Source organism: Dermacentor andersoni, chromosome 6 (assembly GCF_023375885.2).
Source record: "Dermacentor andersoni chromosome 6, qqDerAnde1_hic_scaffold, whole genome shotgun sequence".
NCBI lineage: Eukaryota > Metazoa > Arthropoda > Arachnida > Ixodida > Ixodidae > Dermacentor > Dermacentor andersoni.
In genome coordinates, this window is record NC_092819.1 from 71,965,295 (window position 1) to 71,984,061 (window position 18,767).

Sequence of the window (18,767 nt, forward strand, 5' to 3'; positions counted from 1 at the left end):
TAAGGGCTTCTTTGATCGAGCCTTGTGCATGCCATTTGGATTGCAGCATGCATTATCGGCTCCACTGGAGGTCAGTGAACTATCGTCTCTCTGAAAGAGATAATAAAAGTAGCAGCCCAAAATAATGCTCGTGAAAAAAATATGTATAAATAAAAAACCAGAGGAATGACTGAAAGAAAAGGAAGGTTGGAACATTATTGACAACCCAACAAGAAATATCTATATAAACTAAGCAACCAAACGAAATATAACGAAGTGCTGTTGCCTATAGTATGAAATTTTTCAGAGTGCGCCCAGCATTGCCGGGTGCACCAGATAGGCAGGAATAATGCAGTGTACAGTGACAGTAAAGAGCGAAAAGAGAAATTGTAGAATGCCGTAAAAACGAGCGTGGCTTGTACAATCGTCGCTCCTTCGGATACTTTCTCAAGATTTTTTTTTAGCTTCTGCCTTCTGTGTCCGGGTCAAGCTTTCTTTACAAAAACAATAAACATTTACTTACGTTAGCTTATGCTCAAGCTATCTCTGCTGTATGAGCCAGGTGTTTAACCATGCAGGCATTTTCTAGAGTCTGACCACTCCCTAAATTAGACGGACTTCGTATTAGGTTCTTTCAAACACCATGAAGGCTGCCGATTGCTGTGGCCGAGCTTTGACGGTGACATCAGGACTTTAATTATTCAGTAAAATTTTACTAGCGATTGAAATTTGTCTTATGCCTAGCAAACTCGAGTATTTTTGCCAGTTTATCGAACATGAAAATTTTACTGTTGGAGTAGAGTCAGTGTCGGTTGTTTACACGTATAATATATAGCCAGAGGAAAAAGTACAAGTGTTGAGAAGGCGTGCCTAAGAAGAAGAATGCCCTATATCTGTGGTCTCCTCCTTCCGCTGCTTGTCCTCAGAACCTGTGTTAACCTATCTTCGTTTGCTGACCAGACATTCCCACAATCCCCTGTTATCCCTTACAAGAATAAACCTACGCTGTGGGTTTTCTAAAGAAGTTATATGTCGGGAAAGCGTCATACATGCAAGCCTCCAGGCCACCCACATCCGTAAGACACCTCCCTGGGGATTACCGAGGCGACTAGTGAAGCTTGAAATACTTAGAATTACGAGTAATACCGACGTTTCTTCCGTTGAGATGAAACAGCTCACCCTGACTCGTATATTTGCATTTTGTAGTGACATTGTTCCAGTATATACCGATGGTTCGGCCACACCATCTGCCATGACGGCTACATTTGTTATGCTGCAACTAGCTATTATCATTCGATTTCAATTGGACCACAAATCAACATCTACGGCTATAGAAGTGGCAGTAATAGCGGACCTTGTCCGTTTTATGAGAACTCAGACACCATGTAAATGAAATCAGCGTTGCATGCGCTAAAATGCTTTTTTAAAGAACGACCATGCTATCTGCTCTTGCTGGAAATCACCAAATTTCATCACATTGCCTAGCGACGTGGCGTCTTTTTAACTTTCGAATGGGTGCCTCGTCTTTTTGGCGTGATTAAACATGGACTCACTGACAGCTAGGCCAGATCAGCATCCTCTGAAGGATATTGGATTGCTTACTCGGGACTTGACACCAAATCGATAATCAACGCACTCATGCAGGGCTTTACAAAGACATGCCGCGCCTACGCTGACAAGATCAACAGGCGGCTACATGTAAATGGCAACGGACGGTAAACTTTGTTTGACCCTGAACGTTACGCGGAGCAAGGTGCCATGGGTATGTTGGATTCGGCTGTGTGTTGCTTTCTCCCCCCGCTATACACACGTCATCGGCCAATTGGCCAGCCTTGATTGAGAACACTGTCAGACGCCTCAAAACCCAACACATATTATCCGATTACCCTGCATATATGATGGGACGAAGGACGTTGCACAGTTTCTAAGCCAGCGTGGGCGGGCAACCACTGTCGGAGGACGCCCACGACCTGACACAGCAACTTCAATGTGGACGACTATACAACTGTTGAAGTTCCTGTATGATACAAAACTAGACGAGCGGCTCTACTAGAGCCACCCGTCCAATGTACATAAGCACTCATCACTTATCATCATCATCCATCCCAGTGATTTCAATTCCCTTCCTTCATATCCAGTGCTGAGTAGCACACTAAAGCGCAATAGCTCAGAGCGACCTCTCTCTCTTTCCTATGAATAAATGTTTTCTCTCTCACCCTACAAGCGCTGACATTTAGCTCGATGAGCGTAATCTTTATGTTCATGTGGCGGAAAAAGAATTGTTATTGAATGCCTGACATTTCACACGCACTACCTATCGCCACAACACTTGTAACGACAGAGCAGCAGGCGTCATGCCGGAACCAATTAGGAATGCAAGGAAGGTTCTGGCAATAAGAAGCGACCGCTTCGCATTGGCTTAGGATGTTTTCACCCAGCGGGAACGCGCTTCGCTAATTAGAGCTCCACACGTGGCAGAGAGCTTCTTTCGTGCTATGCACAGTCTGGAAGGTGCCATGCATTTCTTGCAACATGCATGTCGTGGTAACGTTTCCTAGCCATAATTACTGTTGTCGGCACTGCCGCCGCTAACTGGCGCCCACCGAGCGTCGAATAGCGGCGTGCGAAACGAGTATCCCGTGGGCCTGTGTCAGTTTTCTTTGAAACTTGTTTGCACAAAGTATACGAGTAGCGTCTCTGACGGGCCACGGAGAAAACATACATAGTGCACAGGAGGTTGGAAATTTCTTTCCAACACGTTTGCGTATGCTGAACTTAAATAGCCGGCGTACCACCGCTTCCGCGTTTTGCTTGGGAGACGTCGCTATAGGAAAAGCGGTTCACTCGGCGCTTGTCAGTCGATGCCTTTCTTAACACTCTAATGGCTATAACTACGAATGTACTGATGAGATAGCATAAAACGGCCCATTGAGCGAAAGAGCCGGCGTGTGTAGTACCGAAACGGACCCTAAATTCCCACTGACTGCGACGCCACGGCACTTTTGCGCCTCGACAAAGCAGAGTGGGCGACAAGGAACAGCTACTGCCGCGCTGGCGCGCCAGATATTGCGTGAAGGGAGAGCGCATAGCCGCGAAGCTACAACACCCTCGCCCTGGGAAGCCTGTGCTAAAGCAACGCCTCCTAGATAGCTTTCTAGCAGGCGTTGGTTATACACGCATTTCTTGCCCGCGCAAGCTCTCACCTTCGTTCTAACTTCGCCTTGGTAATCACAATAAAGAAATAATGTATAAAAAGACAGTATGAATTCAGCAGGAAAAGATTTGGTGGTAGAGAGCGTCGAACCTACGACTCAACACTCAGAATCCAAGTGTCTTATCCACTGGGCGAAACCAGCACCTCCTAAATAGGAGGCCTGTTGCCATTGCCATTGGAATTAGCATTAAGTACGCTTGCATGCATGGTAATCTGCCCACCTGGTTTTGGTGACATTTAGTGTAGCCGAGCTTCTTCAGATTCGTGAACGGCAGCGAAGTGTCAAAGTTTCCGATGAATTTGTCAGCCACAACTCCCGACAACACCGTCCCTTGTCAGGCCTCCTACAGCTCTCACGGTGATGCTGTTGCAGCATGGGAGCGCTCGTTTCGGCAAAACCAAGGTGCTGAAACTTCGACGCGGCGACTAGGGGAATCACTGTCTTCAAGAAGCAGTTCGATAAGCTCTTTTAGATACCTGGCCTCTAATTGTCTCTGACGCCCATGCTCCTGATTCGGTAGCCAGTATTTTACATTGGTTGCCGTTGTCTAGCGAAAGTGAAGCACGTGTTTACCCCACACTCTAAAAACTAGGGAGGGTATCGCAGGAGTGAAGCTGCCGGTTCACTCTTCAAAGCGTCGTTTTACTCTCGCAAAATGTCGAGGAGAGTGAAATGCATTGTTCACTCTGTCACCAAGGAGAGAGTGAAATGTGCTTTTCACTCTCCCCTTCAGAGAGAGAGAGTAAAAAGACTCTTGCGACAATAGAAAAGAGACTCTTGCGGCAATAGAAAACAAAACGTAGCGTAATCTTCTGCTTCAACTGTAGGTGGCTGGCCCCGAACATGGCAATGTATCATTCATGCACGCTGAGCAAAGAACACATCGTTTTGCTTCTAAGAGAACAGGCCGCCGCAGTTCAAAGGAACGCGTAGCGAGCGCTCTACTTTTTCACTCGGAGTGGCTCCACCGCGCGCGCGCGCGCTCACGATCGCGGAACAACACAGCACTGGAGAAAGAAGATCTGTCCAGCGAGCAAAGGCCAGCCGAGGGAGATCGTGTGTCAGCCATCTCGCGCCGCCACGAAAACACGACAGTCGTTCGTCATGCCTTGGATACAACAACAAATCCTCCACGGTAAGTGAATTCTAACTTAGGTGCACATTCTCCGTATATGTCATGCTATCGCCAGGAAGTCGTCGCTGCGCTTAGCCGACGCGATTGACAAAGGACTAGGCGTACGCGCTGTCTCTCGATGTCAATCGAAAAAGCCAGTCGTCGCGATAACTGCATGTGATTTTATCACTTTGCCGTTGTCCGTAAGAGCTTTAAAAATCGCAAACGCTGCCAGAACTATGGTATGTTCAATAAGACGCCAGGCGAGAGGACGCTTAAAATGGTTAGTTCACCAGCCCGTGATTCCGAGCCTATGCGGAGCGTGATTAGCGTGCGTTTTGTGTGTTTGAATTTATTCAGTTTGGCAGTCTACTGTGTACGGAACGCTGTTGAACTAAGGAATCACATAACAGAAGGCGTCATTTTGCTGGCAGCATGCTTTTTTTAATAAATAAACCGCGCGCTTGACGGTGTCTCGCGCAGGGGGAATCTGCGACCACTGAAGTTACGTGCAGCACCAGTACTAGTTAGAAACTTTGCCGCAGGCATTCAGCTGCATGCTGCAAGAGGTCAGTTGTGCGCGTTATCTTGAACTTACTGAAAACGCATGAGGAATCCATGTTTTATGCTGAAAAAAAGTATAAACCCCATATAAGCGATCTTGCGCGCGGCAGCTACAAGCGACGCGACGGAGATGGCTGTCGCGTTCGCTCGTCGCCTACAAGTCGTACTCCGTGCGAGCGACGATTTTGAGCGACGCCTCCCCGGTGCTGCCGGCATGAGGGCTGCAGTCACGCGTGACGCGTGCTTTAGCAATTTACGTTGATGTATTTTACTATAAAAAGTAGCATAAAATATTTCCGGTGGTCTTGCAGTACGTTCTCATCCTTGCACGTATAAAAATTGAATCATTTGCTCGTTCCGCGCGACAATCGGTAGTATTTGAGCGATGTATGTACATCCAGTTCCGGCTTCGCGCTATTGGCTAGTCGCTCATAGCACTTCTGGGCGACGAGCGACGATTTCTAGATTTCCAGAACCGAGCCATCTGTTCAAGCGACGGCCCGTTTTGTCGCTCGAAGCCGTCGCTCGTCGCCGTCGCGCACTAAATCGCTCTCACAGTGTTTATCCCTAAGACCGAACTGTTTTTGCTCATGTTGAAATGGTGTGATTATAGGTCTGGTTTTGTCTCCTGTTGCGGTTTTCGTGCACGGTGCGAAACTGAAAGGATGCTTATGTCTACGAACTCGGTGAATTGTCGAGCACCTAGTTACGCATCGGCATCGAATATAACGGCTGCTGTGTGGAATTACAATTGCAGGGGCGCTTTGCATACGCTTATTGTTTTGGACATGCCTGTGCATTTGCTAATATGAGTTGGCGTGTCAGAGTTATGTCATATGAACAGCTAAATCAGCCTTCCTCTGGGGGTTACAAGCGTAATGTGTGCATTTTGCTATAGCATGGCAGATCAAGATGTGTTTATCGCTTGAATATTTTTAGTAGAGAAATAAAATATCAAAATAAAATGTTGCTTTGATTCCGTGTTACCAGTCTGTCGTACACAGAACAATAGGTTGGCGTAATAAACTAATAACTGCGGTTTAACTGCAACTTTTACATGCCTACAAGAATGTAAAATGCTAGATTTCAAACTGCAGCAGTAGTCGGGTCTGTCAAAAATGAACTCCACTGCGCACCTCATGCATGAAAATAAGTTCATGCCTTTTAGTAAGCTTAGATGCAGGCCGCAGTGAACTTGTTAGTATTGAAATGTGGGTAAGCTTGCCATAACAAGCCTTGTTGCCCTTTTTTTATAGGCACATCCATATATCCATTGAGCTGAAGGACAATATTTTCATCCCTACTGAGCATCGTGTTTGCAGCTATAATCCTCAAATTATGGCTTCAGCAGTGGCACAACCAGGGATGGTGCGGGGGGGGGGGGGGGGGGGCACACTGGGCAGGTGCTTAGGATGTGTCACAAGTGGTGTTTGCGATACACCAGACTCATGACAGACCTATGACGTCTGAAAATGACCAATATTCTATTCATTAGCAGGAGTATTCTAACATTCATGAAAAACAAGGATGAACTGTGGTTTATTTGTTTTTTTGCTTAAATCTAAAAATTGAAGTTAGTTTAGCAGTTGACTGTTGCAGTCATTTGGATGTTTTGCATGCATTTCACTAGGAAGACTAAGAGCTAAGACTTTTTTATTGCCATGGCCTTGACTGTCTTGATGTTGTTTTGCACCATGCCCTTGTGTTGACTTTTGCATACGATATTTTTCAGGCACCCGCTTTATATAACGCAAGAAGGCAGCTGCAAGGACACGAGGATGTGAAAGAGCCAGTGCAGCGCGACTTCACGTAGTGCAGAGGAGCCAATGCCAAAAAATCAAACTACATTGGCATGTTATTTGGACAAGAAAACTAGTATGTGGGTATATTGGGTGTACCATTTGACCAAATGTCAACAAAATCAAGATACAGTATGTTACACGAAGATGAAAATTCTCACGTGCTCCAGGCAGTCATCTTAACATGGTATATTTATGTAATGTCTCTGATTGGAAAGTCAAATCAAGTATGCTCTCTGGAGACAAACACATAGCAGCAAGTGTCATTGAAAAGTTAAAAATGTGTTTTAAGAAAGCTGATTAGTTCTGAGAAGTGACTGCTTTTTGTCTTGCCTCTCAACAGATATATCCATGTGATAAAAAAATAGTGGTACAATGAAATTGCATATTTGCTTAGCGACATGATACATACTTGCAATGAGCACGGTGCCTTTGTTTACTATAAAAAGCAACAGCCCATGCTTGGTTAGGTTAGGCCCACTACAACATGCAGGCATGGGTGATTGGCGCTTTTTTTATTTCTGTGTCGTGAGGTTTATTGACGTGCGTATAGGTGCAGTGGCGCGCAGTATGGCTAGTACAAAAAAGGGGGGGGGGGCAGATATATGTAGCTCACTGTACACGACACAGGGCAAAGGAAATCAGTGTTCAGCAACTATGTTAAATGCCATGTACGTAAATTTTACAACGCTACTCGTTCGAAGCGCGCACAGGTGCATATTGAAGAAAAGTTTCCAGGGTAGATAATTTAGTTCGTAATTTACACTAATTTTGCTCTAACCACGAGACATAATAATTTGAATATACTGCACGGAAAAACCTAGAGCGAATTAAATTGTGTGTCAGCTTCGTGTGTATACATATAGTCTTTCCTATGCATTAGGTTTTTTGCGTAATGCATTAACAGTTGACAGCCTATCTTATGATGTGTACTCTGTTTACATTACAGTTGTTTATTAGTTCACTCGTTTGTTTTGCGACTGATGAAATGCCGGCATATATATATTTTCAACATTTGACATAACCCTGTATGCCTTGCAGGGACAACCCAGCACGTGCATTTCTCAGCACCCAGTCAACTGCCAAAAGTGACTCAAACACAGGCCACCAGTAAGTGGACATCAGTTGCAATTTCACATTATGCAGTTGGCGGCTGCCTTGTACGGAGGCTTTTTTTTTTTACTGAGATGGTGATGTCGTTCTAATGTACATTTTGACCACAAAGGTGCGATCATGTCTCACAGAGGCATATATGGTTGCTATTCTCTGCGAGGGACGTGTTCTCGTGTTCGTGAAGCATTTGTGTTTGGCAGTATTGTCGCCCAATGAGTCTGATAGAAACACTAACTCACCACTGCCGGCAAGTAGTTGCGAGAAACGCATTATGACGCTGTAAAGTTATTTCATTAATTCGAAGGAAAGTTTTGCAGCAGGAAAAAAGGTTGCTATTCCAGGTAAACATGTCTTTTTCTCGCAGGTTATTTAGCCAAACTGTGGATGCATGAAATTCGTGACTTATGAATAGATTTTAATTTATTCTTTAGTAATGCTTCTAAAAGAGACTAGAAATAGCATGTGACTACCTCTGCAATCAGCAGACCATACATATACAGTCATAAGTGGCAGTTCCATGCAGTCTCGCACTTTATATAACCTTTCCTTTCAGCAACATTGGAACTGGTGGCTGCGTTTTCAGAAGGAGAAGTGCACTTGACACTGTATATGTATGTGTGAATTCGGTTTTCTTTGTATGTGTCGGCTCACTGACAAAACGTGCAAAAATCTGTTGTACCATGAGCCTGACGACGCCCTCTGCTGCTAGAAATGCGGCACTTCGTATTTTATAGTACTGCATGACATTTAAATCAAAGCTACCACATAAAATGATCAAGAAAACTAACCGCTGTTATAGCTGTTTTCCTCAAAGAACGCTTGTCCTTTATGGGCTGTGTTAATCTGAGCTCTCCACCGATGTTTCAGTAGTATTATCCCTTAGTGAGTGAGAGATTGGGGGCAATTAATCGTGTTAGTGTTTAAGTGGTGTCCTAATTATTTGCATTTGTTCCAACAAAGTTGTCTAGATTACTTTATTGTGTAGTGTAAAGCTTATGAAACCATCAGCAACTACTGAGTTGCTAACACTCATATGGATTTGTCACTATACAGGTGGAGCTCGGCTGTACCACTGCAGTGCTGCGGAAATTGCCTTCACCAGCGGCTTTGCAACAGCTGTTTCGCAGCGTGTCGGTATGTGTTAATTTATAATTATGTTGGGATGGGCTAGTATTATGGACCACTGCTACTCTGTATTGTGACAGATCCATATGATAAGGGATGTAATGGGCACAGCGAAAACCTTTGAATTTTTTACTATGGTACATAAACAGGCTCTCCTTTTCGTCACTGGAGCAGGAGAGAAGGGCATGCAGGCACTCCTGAATGTACATATATTTCAAAACATGAGAGAGACACACACACACACAAACTAAAGGCAGGGACGTTCCATCTTTCATCTTGAATTGAATTGTGCAGCGCAAAAATACAACACAGACCACAGAGAAGCACACATGTTAACAGGTTTGATACACACGTTAGTTCAACAGATTTGATACTTCAAGTGTGCTATTTTACACAAGGGGGAAGGGAAAGGGGAGAAAATCTGAAAAAAAAAGTGCAGTGGAAAAAAAGGAATCGTGCCAAAAAGCATGAGAAGCATCGCGCAGCCAGGATCACCAGCAGGACATCTAAAAAGCACTCTGATAAAATTACATCCAGACAACCTTACGTATAGTTTGTTTCAATCAACTCAGATCACATGCAGCCATTACTGCTATCAAGTTGTTTCCTTATGTCATATGAGGGAATGATGTGGGCCCAAAAAACTGTTTAGAGCTGAAGGATTATGTTCCATTCTAGCCTCATTGCCTGCTTTTTTATCATATTGTTATCAGCGGCTTATGTTAGGGACAAAAAGTAAGAGTACGAACTGTTTCCCGATTTGCCATTCCACACAACATGTCTTTGTGACTATATGTACATGCATATGATCCATAGTTGAAAAATATTCAGTACAGCAGAATCTCATTACAAGATGCACTTGGTTGTAAGAGACATCTGAAAATGGTTTAGTTGGTTTTCCGATGTTTGCCACGTTAACAATACTGTATACAAGAGACACCTTTGTTACTAAGGATGACTTTTTAAGTATTCACTACTTCAAAGGGACACAACCCAGACACATTCACTTTTTGCACCTTGTGTGCTCCGAAGGGCGTAAAGATCACGCAATCCTTACACAAGTCAATCGCGCATGTCTCTTTTAGCATGAACCAGAAAAGGAGGGCAACGAGGACAGTGCAGGGCAGAAAGTGTCGGCAGTTGAAGCTGACGAGCGCCTAAGAGCACCTCAAAGGTACTGCGAGTGAAGTGAAGTGAAGTGTTTAAATTCCAGAAGTTGGGAAGGAAGCTAACACAATCTACAGTCACTAAAAAGCTGTGAATGTCTTCTTTAAAGGGCCCCTAAACCACCGAGGTTGAAATTTAGTTGCGGTGTTGCAGTTCTACACAATAAGGCAATGAACAGGTAGCCACGAGAATTTTTCGAAACGGTGCAGTAATAGTGGAGCTACGTGTGTTTGATTATCGAAAAGTAGTCCCCACTCATTTCACTCTTTCATCTGGTACACGCCATAAGGACAGTATCGTCTTTTCCTTGCCTAGTACACCTCCAAATGTTACGGGACAGGCCAACACCAATGAGCTCTGTTGCTGCCGCGCTGGCCCGTCGTCCTGCGAGGGGTGGCGCTAATACAACGGAACTGTATGGTGACTCGTGTTGAAGAGCCTCATAGGGAGACCCTTCTGTTGGCGTTTGTTCTTTGCCCCCATTGGCTGCCCACAATGGCATCGCGCGCAACGCGACGAGGAAGGAGTGTGTGTATTTGCTTGCAGGCCTTGCCGGCAGTCGTACACTTTCGTTCGACCAATCGACAGCACCGGGAACTGGTGACATCATCAGAGACAGCCTGGTGACGTCAGGACAAACTGGGGGGTGCAGGATAGATCCAGAGAGGCGCACGGGGTCATATTCTTCATGTTGTGGTGCTCCGGCAGTGCTACGCACTCTGGCATTTGGCTTCGTCGATCGTGACGGCATTCTGATTTCGATACGCATGTTTACTTGAAATGTTCAAAAAATGTCGAGAAGTGGTCTAGGGGCCCTTTAAGCCACCCTGAGCATTTATTCCTTCAGATGTAATAAAACATACTTTAGTGATGATGCATAATAAAGTGATCTAGTCTGGCTACTCAGTGTCTCAAAATTTTTGGTTTCGAGAGACATGTTTCCCGTGCCTCTTAAATATCTTCTGATGAGGCTTTACTGTAATATACACAAACAATTGTGTAACTCCTCCTGCAAGTATTATTCATTAAGCCCGGTCACTTATGTGCAAAGCTTGTGGTTAAGTCTTGATGTCCGTACTTTTTAGAGCTATGTTTATTAATTCGTGCTGTTCTTATTGGTTCTTCGATGCAGGAGACAATGCCTACGAAATTATTGGCCCTGATCATGAGAGCCCTCAAGGGGCAAACAACATCTCTGTTGCAGAAGTGAGCCCGATACCACTTGGAAGTTACCATGACAGATGACACGGCAGCAATAGATACAGAGACTGCCATGTCTACTGCAGCTGCAACAGTGTACGAGGCAAGCAGCAGCGCGTCAGCATCAGCAGCAGTGTCAGAAGGAACCCCACCAGGCCTGGTAGAGCAACATGTGTGCTATCACTGACTTTTTTTGTAGTGGATACAACTCATTTGCTCAACATACAAAAGCTTTTCACCACGACTGTGAGCCAGTGTTATTGTGCAGCAAGTGCAAGACTAAGTTAGGTGTTATAACACAGTACAAGCATCACTTTAATATATGCAAATGCAAACATACTACAGTTGTTGTCCTCCCAGCCAGCCCACATAGTGACAACAATGTGGAACACATGGTGGGACACACCTCTCCCCCATTACAAGATAGTAGAGACTGTCAGTGTTGTTGCTAGATTGACTGGTCTTTGTAGGCAACTAGAAGGACAACACAGGTGTCATAAGATTGTTGTTGATGTTGTTGTTGAAGAGGTAAAAAAGAAGTTTGATGCAGGTGAAGTGCCAACTGATATTGAGCAAATCAAAAGAAACCACCTGAGAAAGCAACACTATCGAAATTTGGGTATCTATGTGCTGCCAACTCTGGTAAGAATGGCATAGGACAGAAGTGTGATGAAAATCACACAGACACTGCTGTTGCATCACTGGCCACAGTGAGCAGCGACTTGTAGGGCAAGAGAGTCAACTGAAACTAACATTATGATATAGTGTCATGCTCCCATGTGACCACTTTTCAAGTTATTTTGCAAGGTACAGCTCAACCTCCAGAAACGAGACTGCAACTTGTCTGTAAAAAAGCTTTCACAAAAAATTATTCATAACACTATTAACATAGCAGTATCTTTTTTTTTGTGTCGGTTCGAGGTTCCCGGCTGTCCATTAATGCAAAAATTGAGGAAAAAAAGAACATGTGTCGTACTTACACCTTTTTAACAAGTACGAGGGGGACAGAACTTTTCTAGTCATGCATCTTCATCATACTATCAAGTTTTTAAATGCCTTTTATAATTATTATTACCAGTTATATCTGAGTGCATTGTATGCATGTAGCAGGTGTAAAATCAGGTCAGTTGGATCAGATGCCTTATCTGCAAGCGAGCCCTATATTCAAGAAATTTGAATTAATATAGTTACGTTAGAGACGCAGTCTTTCAGCACTTTGTTGCCTGTGGTTTAAGCATTGCTCAATACTTTTGTGGGTGGCAATTTCAACCGGCACAGCACTGCGCTTTGCCACAGTCACATTTGTCTTCAAAGCGGTGTTTACCATTTGTGTTGATCTGTTTGTGTATGCATAGAGCAAGTTTTTAATTTATATTTTTCTGTATTCTTGTGCTTGCACTAAGCTTGTATAAGGCAGTTACAAAATGTGCGTCACTATAACGAACTGTTCTGTTGAGCTTACACTTGCAAATAATCGTGTTCAGATGGCCGCACTTCTATGCGGGTGCATCGCTAGCTTTGTGTATGTTCTCATGTTTGTATAAAGCTTATATAAGCTAGTTAGAAAATGTATGTCACTAAGCATTGTGATATTCTTTAAAGAACTGCTTGGTTGGTTTTACACTTGTGAATTAGTATTGAGGCGGTGGTATTCCCATGTATGCCCACTGCTAGCTTTCTGTGTCCTCACGTGTTTGTATCAAGTTTCTACATGGGAGTTACAGCATGTACGTCACTAAGCGCTGTGATATTTTTTAAAGAACTGCTTTGTTGGTTTTACACCTGTGAGTAATAGTACTCGGGTGGCACTAGTCATGTGTAGGTACACAGGGACCATTTGTATACATTATGCTCATGTAAAGCAGTTACAAAGTGTATGTCACTAATTACTGTGATATTTGTTGAATTGCTGTGATGGTTTTACACATGTGAATAATAGTGGTCAGGACACAGTACTTGCGGTGTATAGTTGAATTTATACACTGCCAAGACATGGGCTGTATACGTACCAAAAGAAATGTATGTCATTATATTGTTGTGATTATTACTGTTTGGATTTTATTAAACTGTAATAAAATTGTTTCTTGTATCTATTGAGGTATGGCAATTTGTCATGCAACCAAACTGAGGACCTGTACTTGTGTATACAAATAAACAGCTAATTTAAGAGTATACTGCTCATATTCTGCTAAACCAGTTTAACAAATCTTGTACTACAATGCTGGAAAAAATGACAGAGCTGACTCGGATGTACAGAAAAAGTTCTGCACTGGCTGAAGGACTGCCCCACACTGGAGTTCGTAATGTTGCGTTTATTGGAGTAGAACAGAAAGTGCACTTCTATTAAAAATGCGACAGTCGGTGCAGAAACATAAGGCAGACGAGCGGATGTGGCACATTTTTTTCAGGGCCCTCCATGCCTACTACTGCATTTCTAGTCTTCCTGTGCTCTGCGTTCCCTGTTCAGCCAAGGTTTTTACTCCATGACAATTGTTCTACTGGGTTCGTAGCAATATTGAAGAAAAAAATTCAATGGTTTTCAAGGACTTTCGAGGCCCCGACACAGTAACTTCAAGGACCTCGTGCAATGTGTGTAGTAGTTTGGACAGGCAATAACTTGTTCAATAACACCGTTAACTTTAATGCAAACAAAAGAAAACAAAACAAATCGCATTTCAATGATTTCAAACATTTGAAAGACTGCTAATTTGCCTTTCACCGCCCACCACTAAACGCACACAAGGAAGCATTTCAAGAAAGCGCTCAAAGTTTTTCTGCAATAGCACAATTAACTACTTGGACCTGCAACGTTTGCAGTTTTTGAATACTGTTTGGTTTGACAGTGTATGTGATGTCATCTGTTGCCTCAGCTTTTTTCACCATCAAATAAGCAATAGTCATTTCTAATTTCTTTTTATTGTGTCTGTCGCTCTCAATTTTCTCTTCACGGCTTCTCTTCGAATGCCTCAACTGTTGAGCTTCCTGCTTCTGCTCCTCCAAGCACATTTGTCGCCGGTTCCATGTGCATAAAACTGGTATCTGCAGCTCCTTTGTAATTTCAACTTTAAGGATGTCGCTTTCCTTCTATTACCTCCAAAGACAATTTTCTGTGACATGCGAAAGAGTGTCACAGAAGGGAAAAAAAGCGCTTGGCAATGTCTGCTAAGTCTAGCCAAGTGAACAAGTTTAAGGACTTTCCAGTACTTCTAAAAATTCGAGGGTTTTCAATGCCTTGAAAATGGCATTTTAGAAATAAAGGATTTTCAAGGATCGCTACAAACCCTGGATTCTAGCGCCTAAATAATTTTACAAGCTTATTTTGGCATGGAGTTAGGAAATTCATGCTTTGTAGCTAACGCTGCACTATCTCTGTACAGTGAAGCCACGAGAGCGCAACTATTTTGGAGTAAAGAAAAATACTGAAAGCTTTTAATACCACTCTTCTTTTTTTCTATGGAGCTTCGTATTGCCTAGTTAAGTTTACGAATGTGCCTGGTTTTGGCGGGCGTTTCTTCGACATTTTCTGGAAGAAGCAGATGTCTAGCCCCGTATTCAGAAATGTATCTTAATACAAAGCTCATGCTTGACTTGATATAAACGACGCCTGGTGCGAACGTCCCCCAAGACGCTCACTGCCTTTCATTTGGTGCATTCACGACTTGCGTCGTTTAGATCAAGTCAAGCATGGGCTTCAAGTTATGATGCATTTCTGCATATGGGGGTAAGCGTGCACAATTCCGGGCAACGCACTGTGCCATTGACACTGAGAGAAAACGGGGAAAACAGAGTTAACCACTTATGCTCCTAAACTTTCGCGTACCTGTGGTGTGCGTGTATCGTGGAAGAAGAAACAGCGCAAACACAAGGACGAAAAAAAGCATCAACCACACCAGCGCTTCGTGATGTGGCATGTTTTTGCGTTGTCCTTGTGTTGCGCTGTTTCTTCTAAAATGCTCAACCAACTAGCCGGCAAGTCCATCCTGTGCATATATAAATTGAACACACGCATGAGTGTAGATGGTCTTCGAAGCTTTTAGAACGAGCACTGCCACAGGATACGAGCAGTGCACGCGTAACAAGTGGACACATTAGTCATTTAAACATGCGTGCCAATGCATTTGACGCGGCTATCGGCATAAGCAGTCTCCAAATGCTGGAATGCATGCGCTTCAAAACGCTAACGATCCGCTGCTATTGCAGGACAACAGCTCACAGCGGACTGAACCAAACTCTAAACTAATGCACTTGAAAAGAACGCCTACACGGCAGCGTGAGGCACGTCGAAATGCCTGGTACTGGCGTCGCAGTTGCTCACCAGTATACGCGCGAATTAAATTCACATACGTGGATGGTTGGCGCAATACTTTGTATCCGCGTATTTTGGAGAACATGGACTGGAGAAGCACTCGATCATGAGCTGAACGGCACATTTGTTATTTTCCTGCGGTGACGACAAGCCGTGAATAGTTCTCACGTTGTCGTCTACGTTGTCTTCCTTCGTTAGTCGTAGCAAGGAATGGAAATGATGCAAACGCACACGCATTCCAGTACACAACAGCACAGCACACTGCAGAGAAACCCCACCCACCACAGCCGATTCATCAAATACGTTCGGTATATATATAACCTCTAAAAGAACACTACTGGGCGTGGCGGCGCTGTGGTGTAATGGTTATGATGTGTGTTTTCAATTGTACAAATGCGAGTGTACGCGGGTTCGAATTCACATGATGTATAGAGCATTGTAATTCTTGATAAGTATGTGATTCCCTTGACAATTGTATTCTAATTAGATTGTGTGACTTCTGATTGTGAAATTTGCGAAGATATTTGCAGATTAAGTGGTAATTCGCTTTTTTTTTCTCCTCAGTGGCGTTCGTGACGGATACACATAGGCCGCTTCAGAGCAGTCACGCCTCACGGTAGGCAGCAAATAGCCACGAAAAAATGACTTTAAAATGCTGCATAACTTTGCTCACGCCTATTCTGAAGGCCGCTTGGAATCGGGCCAGTGTCTCTGAGGAGCCGCCTAGGGAACAGTATATCAGCGGCCCTAATTTGATCAGATTTCCTGCCTGCATGCGTGACCAGGACTTGGCTAAGAGGGTATTGGGAAGAGTACTAGCACTCTGTTCTGAAGGAGTACAAGCACTCTGTTTGGGGGAGTAGAAGTACTCGGTCTGGCGGTGTACTATTAACCCTGCGGGGAGAGTATTAGCACTCTGCGGAAGAGTACTAGCAATCCCTTGCGGTGGAGTAACAAAACTCTGTCAGGAGGAGTTGACCTACTCTCTCTCAAAGAGGGTCGATCTACTCTCGAAAAGAGAGTGAAATATGGGACAAGCAGCTACTCCCTCAAAGAGAGTGCCCGGCACTCCCTTAGTTTTTAGAGTGCATTAGTGTGAATAGAGAAAGCGCACACCCTGTTTTAAGCAAGGAAAGTGACGCACACTTGAAACAGCAGAATGTAGGGCGGAGCAAGAAATGAAAATGCGCCGTCACAAGCACGGAGGTATCCAGCGCCCCGGCCACAGCACTACGACCCGCCAGAGCCACATCCCTACAATTGTCCACCGATTCTTACGCTAATTAATGCATCTCGAAATGGTACCAGGCGATGGTCATCCATAAATAGCTTGAAGAACAGCCAGAAGTTTTCACCGAAAGTTCTAAATTGCATATTCCTTATGGAGTAAGGTCGAAACAAACCAGTTCACAATGGTTTCCGTAACTTCGAAAGGGAAAGCGCATAAGAGTGGCACAATTAAGAAGACCGAACCACCAGATGCGCAGAAGCTTGTCAACCTACATGGCACGGAAGGCAATAAAGGCACACTAAAGGCAAATACAGTCGACGTGTACTTTTTAAGTTCCATTCCAATAACCTCGCAACGCTTGTTTCGTGCCAAGAAAATACTTAGTTTACGAGAAAATTGCATCTGAAAGGTCCGAATACCTTTTTTGGAAATTCAAATCTCCCGAACACGGGAAGTGGTGACGTTGAATACGCCATCGCCACCCTTTGCAGCCGTCGGTGAGTAAAACGGCGCCCGACAGGCGGCGGTGCCGAGCAAAGACAAGCAATCTAGGGTATAATCGGTCATACAGATTAGGCGGAAAGGTTGTTGAGCAACGACTACCGGGTTTAATGTATGCGGAGGATACTGTACTGTTAGCAGATAGCCAGGAAGATCTGCAAACTCTGGTTAATTATTGTGGAGATGAAGGAGACAGTATAGGTTTCAGTTTTGTGGCAGCTAAGCCCGGTGGGATGTTTTTTCAACTATACAACTGATCAGGAGCTTACAATACAAGGCCATAAAACACCCCGAGTGGCCGAATACAAATATATCGTGGTACGAATAAACAAAGGGCAGATGTGCACAGAAAAGCACGAACAGTCTCTCATAGCAAAAGGACGAAGAGATGCCGGGATAATGAAACATAGGACATTGTGGGGGTACAACAGGTATGAAGTACTGACAGGTATTTGGAAAGGAATAATGGTGTCGGGGCTTACTTTCGGGAATGCGGTCCTGTGCTCAAGGGCAGAAGTTTAGTCGAGACTAGAAGTAAATCGGAGAGCTGTTCGAAGATTAGCACTGGGTGCCCACGGGAAAACCACAAACGAGGCAGTACAGGGGGATATGGGCGGGGCATCGTTCGAAGCACGGGAAGCTCAGGGTAAAACCCTACACGAAAAGCGCCTGAGGAAATTGGACGATAAAAAGGGGGCACCTAAGGTATTTAAATACTAATACAGAAAGAGCATTGATTCACAATGGCGGAAAAGAACTAGGAAGCTAACCATTAAGTATGCCAGGCACGAGGACAGACAAAGACAGAGCATTGAACGACCGGTTAAAACGTTGAGGGTAAAAGATGAATAAATTCAATGAAAAAGATGCATAGTGTCGAACTATATCGATACTGGAAACATCAGGTCACGAAGGAAACGTTTTATAACTCAAGAGGCAGTGCCCGACTCTTTGAAGCTAGGTCAGGATGTCTTAGAACGCGCAACTATAAAAACAAATTTAACGAAGATGACACATGTACTGTCTGTGGTAAATCTGTAGAAACAATAGTACACCTCATACTTAAATGTGATGGTATTCATCCCGATGTCGATGCGGGCACAGTCACGCTTCCGGTGGCCCTATGGCTTAGAGATAACAATACTCCTGTAAATAAATATGCGGTGGAAATCAGCAAAAAGCGATTGGAAGATTGGTGGCTCAAAACCAGAATGGAGACATAAGGTTAAAAATGTAGGAAGAAGTATTTAAAGAAAATGGCGAATTTTAATAACTTACAACACAGTTAAACAAAAATAAAAAGCTGAGCATGGTGGCAACTGCAATTACACCGTTTCAAACAGGGACGCTCCTACCTTCCATCCATCCATGCAGAGCGGCGGATTCGCCGCTCCAGCTGCCTTTTGGTCAAATAGACCGCTCGGGCATCCGGCGTGATCACATGGAAGTTGAA

General features: G+C 44.1%; 1 protein-coding gene across 2 annotated transcripts; it reads left to right on the plus strand.

Annotated features, from left to right (window-relative positions):
• The first annotated feature begins 4,228 nt into the window (after positions 1-4,228).
• LOC129382444 (uncharacterized) lies at positions 4,229-13,448 on the plus strand. Of its 2 annotated transcripts, none has more exons than XR_008610503.1 (5): positions 4,229-4,329; positions 6,605-6,751; positions 7,713-7,781; positions 8,838-8,918; positions 11,209-13,448. XR_008610503.1 is itself a non-coding variant. In XM_055066383.1 (5 exons), the coding sequence occupies exons 2-5, from the start codon at positions 6,699-6,701 to the stop codon at positions 11,319-11,321; spliced, it is 312 nt and encodes a 103-aa protein (XP_054922358.1). In that variant the 5' UTR covers positions 4,229-4,329; positions 6,605-6,698; the 3' UTR covers positions 11,322-13,448. The 2 variants fall into 2 exon arrangements, 1 of the variants encoding a protein (XP_054922358.1); XM_055066383.1 differs by having other exon boundaries at positions 6,605-6,747.
• Positions 13,449-18,767: the final 5,319 nt, after the last annotated feature.

Bases quoted from the DNA above. Each gene is read 5' to 3' on its own strand.
- LOC129382444 (XM_055066383.1), top strand. From the start codon at position 6,699: ATGCCAAAAAATCAAACTACATTGGCATGTTATTTGGACAAGAAAACT. The intron at 6,748-7,712 runs GTATGTGGGTAT...TATGCCTTGCAG, and splicing joins TTATTTGGACAAGAAAACTA to GGACAACCCAGCACGTGCAT. The intron at 8,919-11,208 runs GTATGTGTTAAT...TCTTCGATGCAG, and splicing joins AGCTGTTTCGCAGCGTGTCG to GAGACAATGCCTACGAAATT.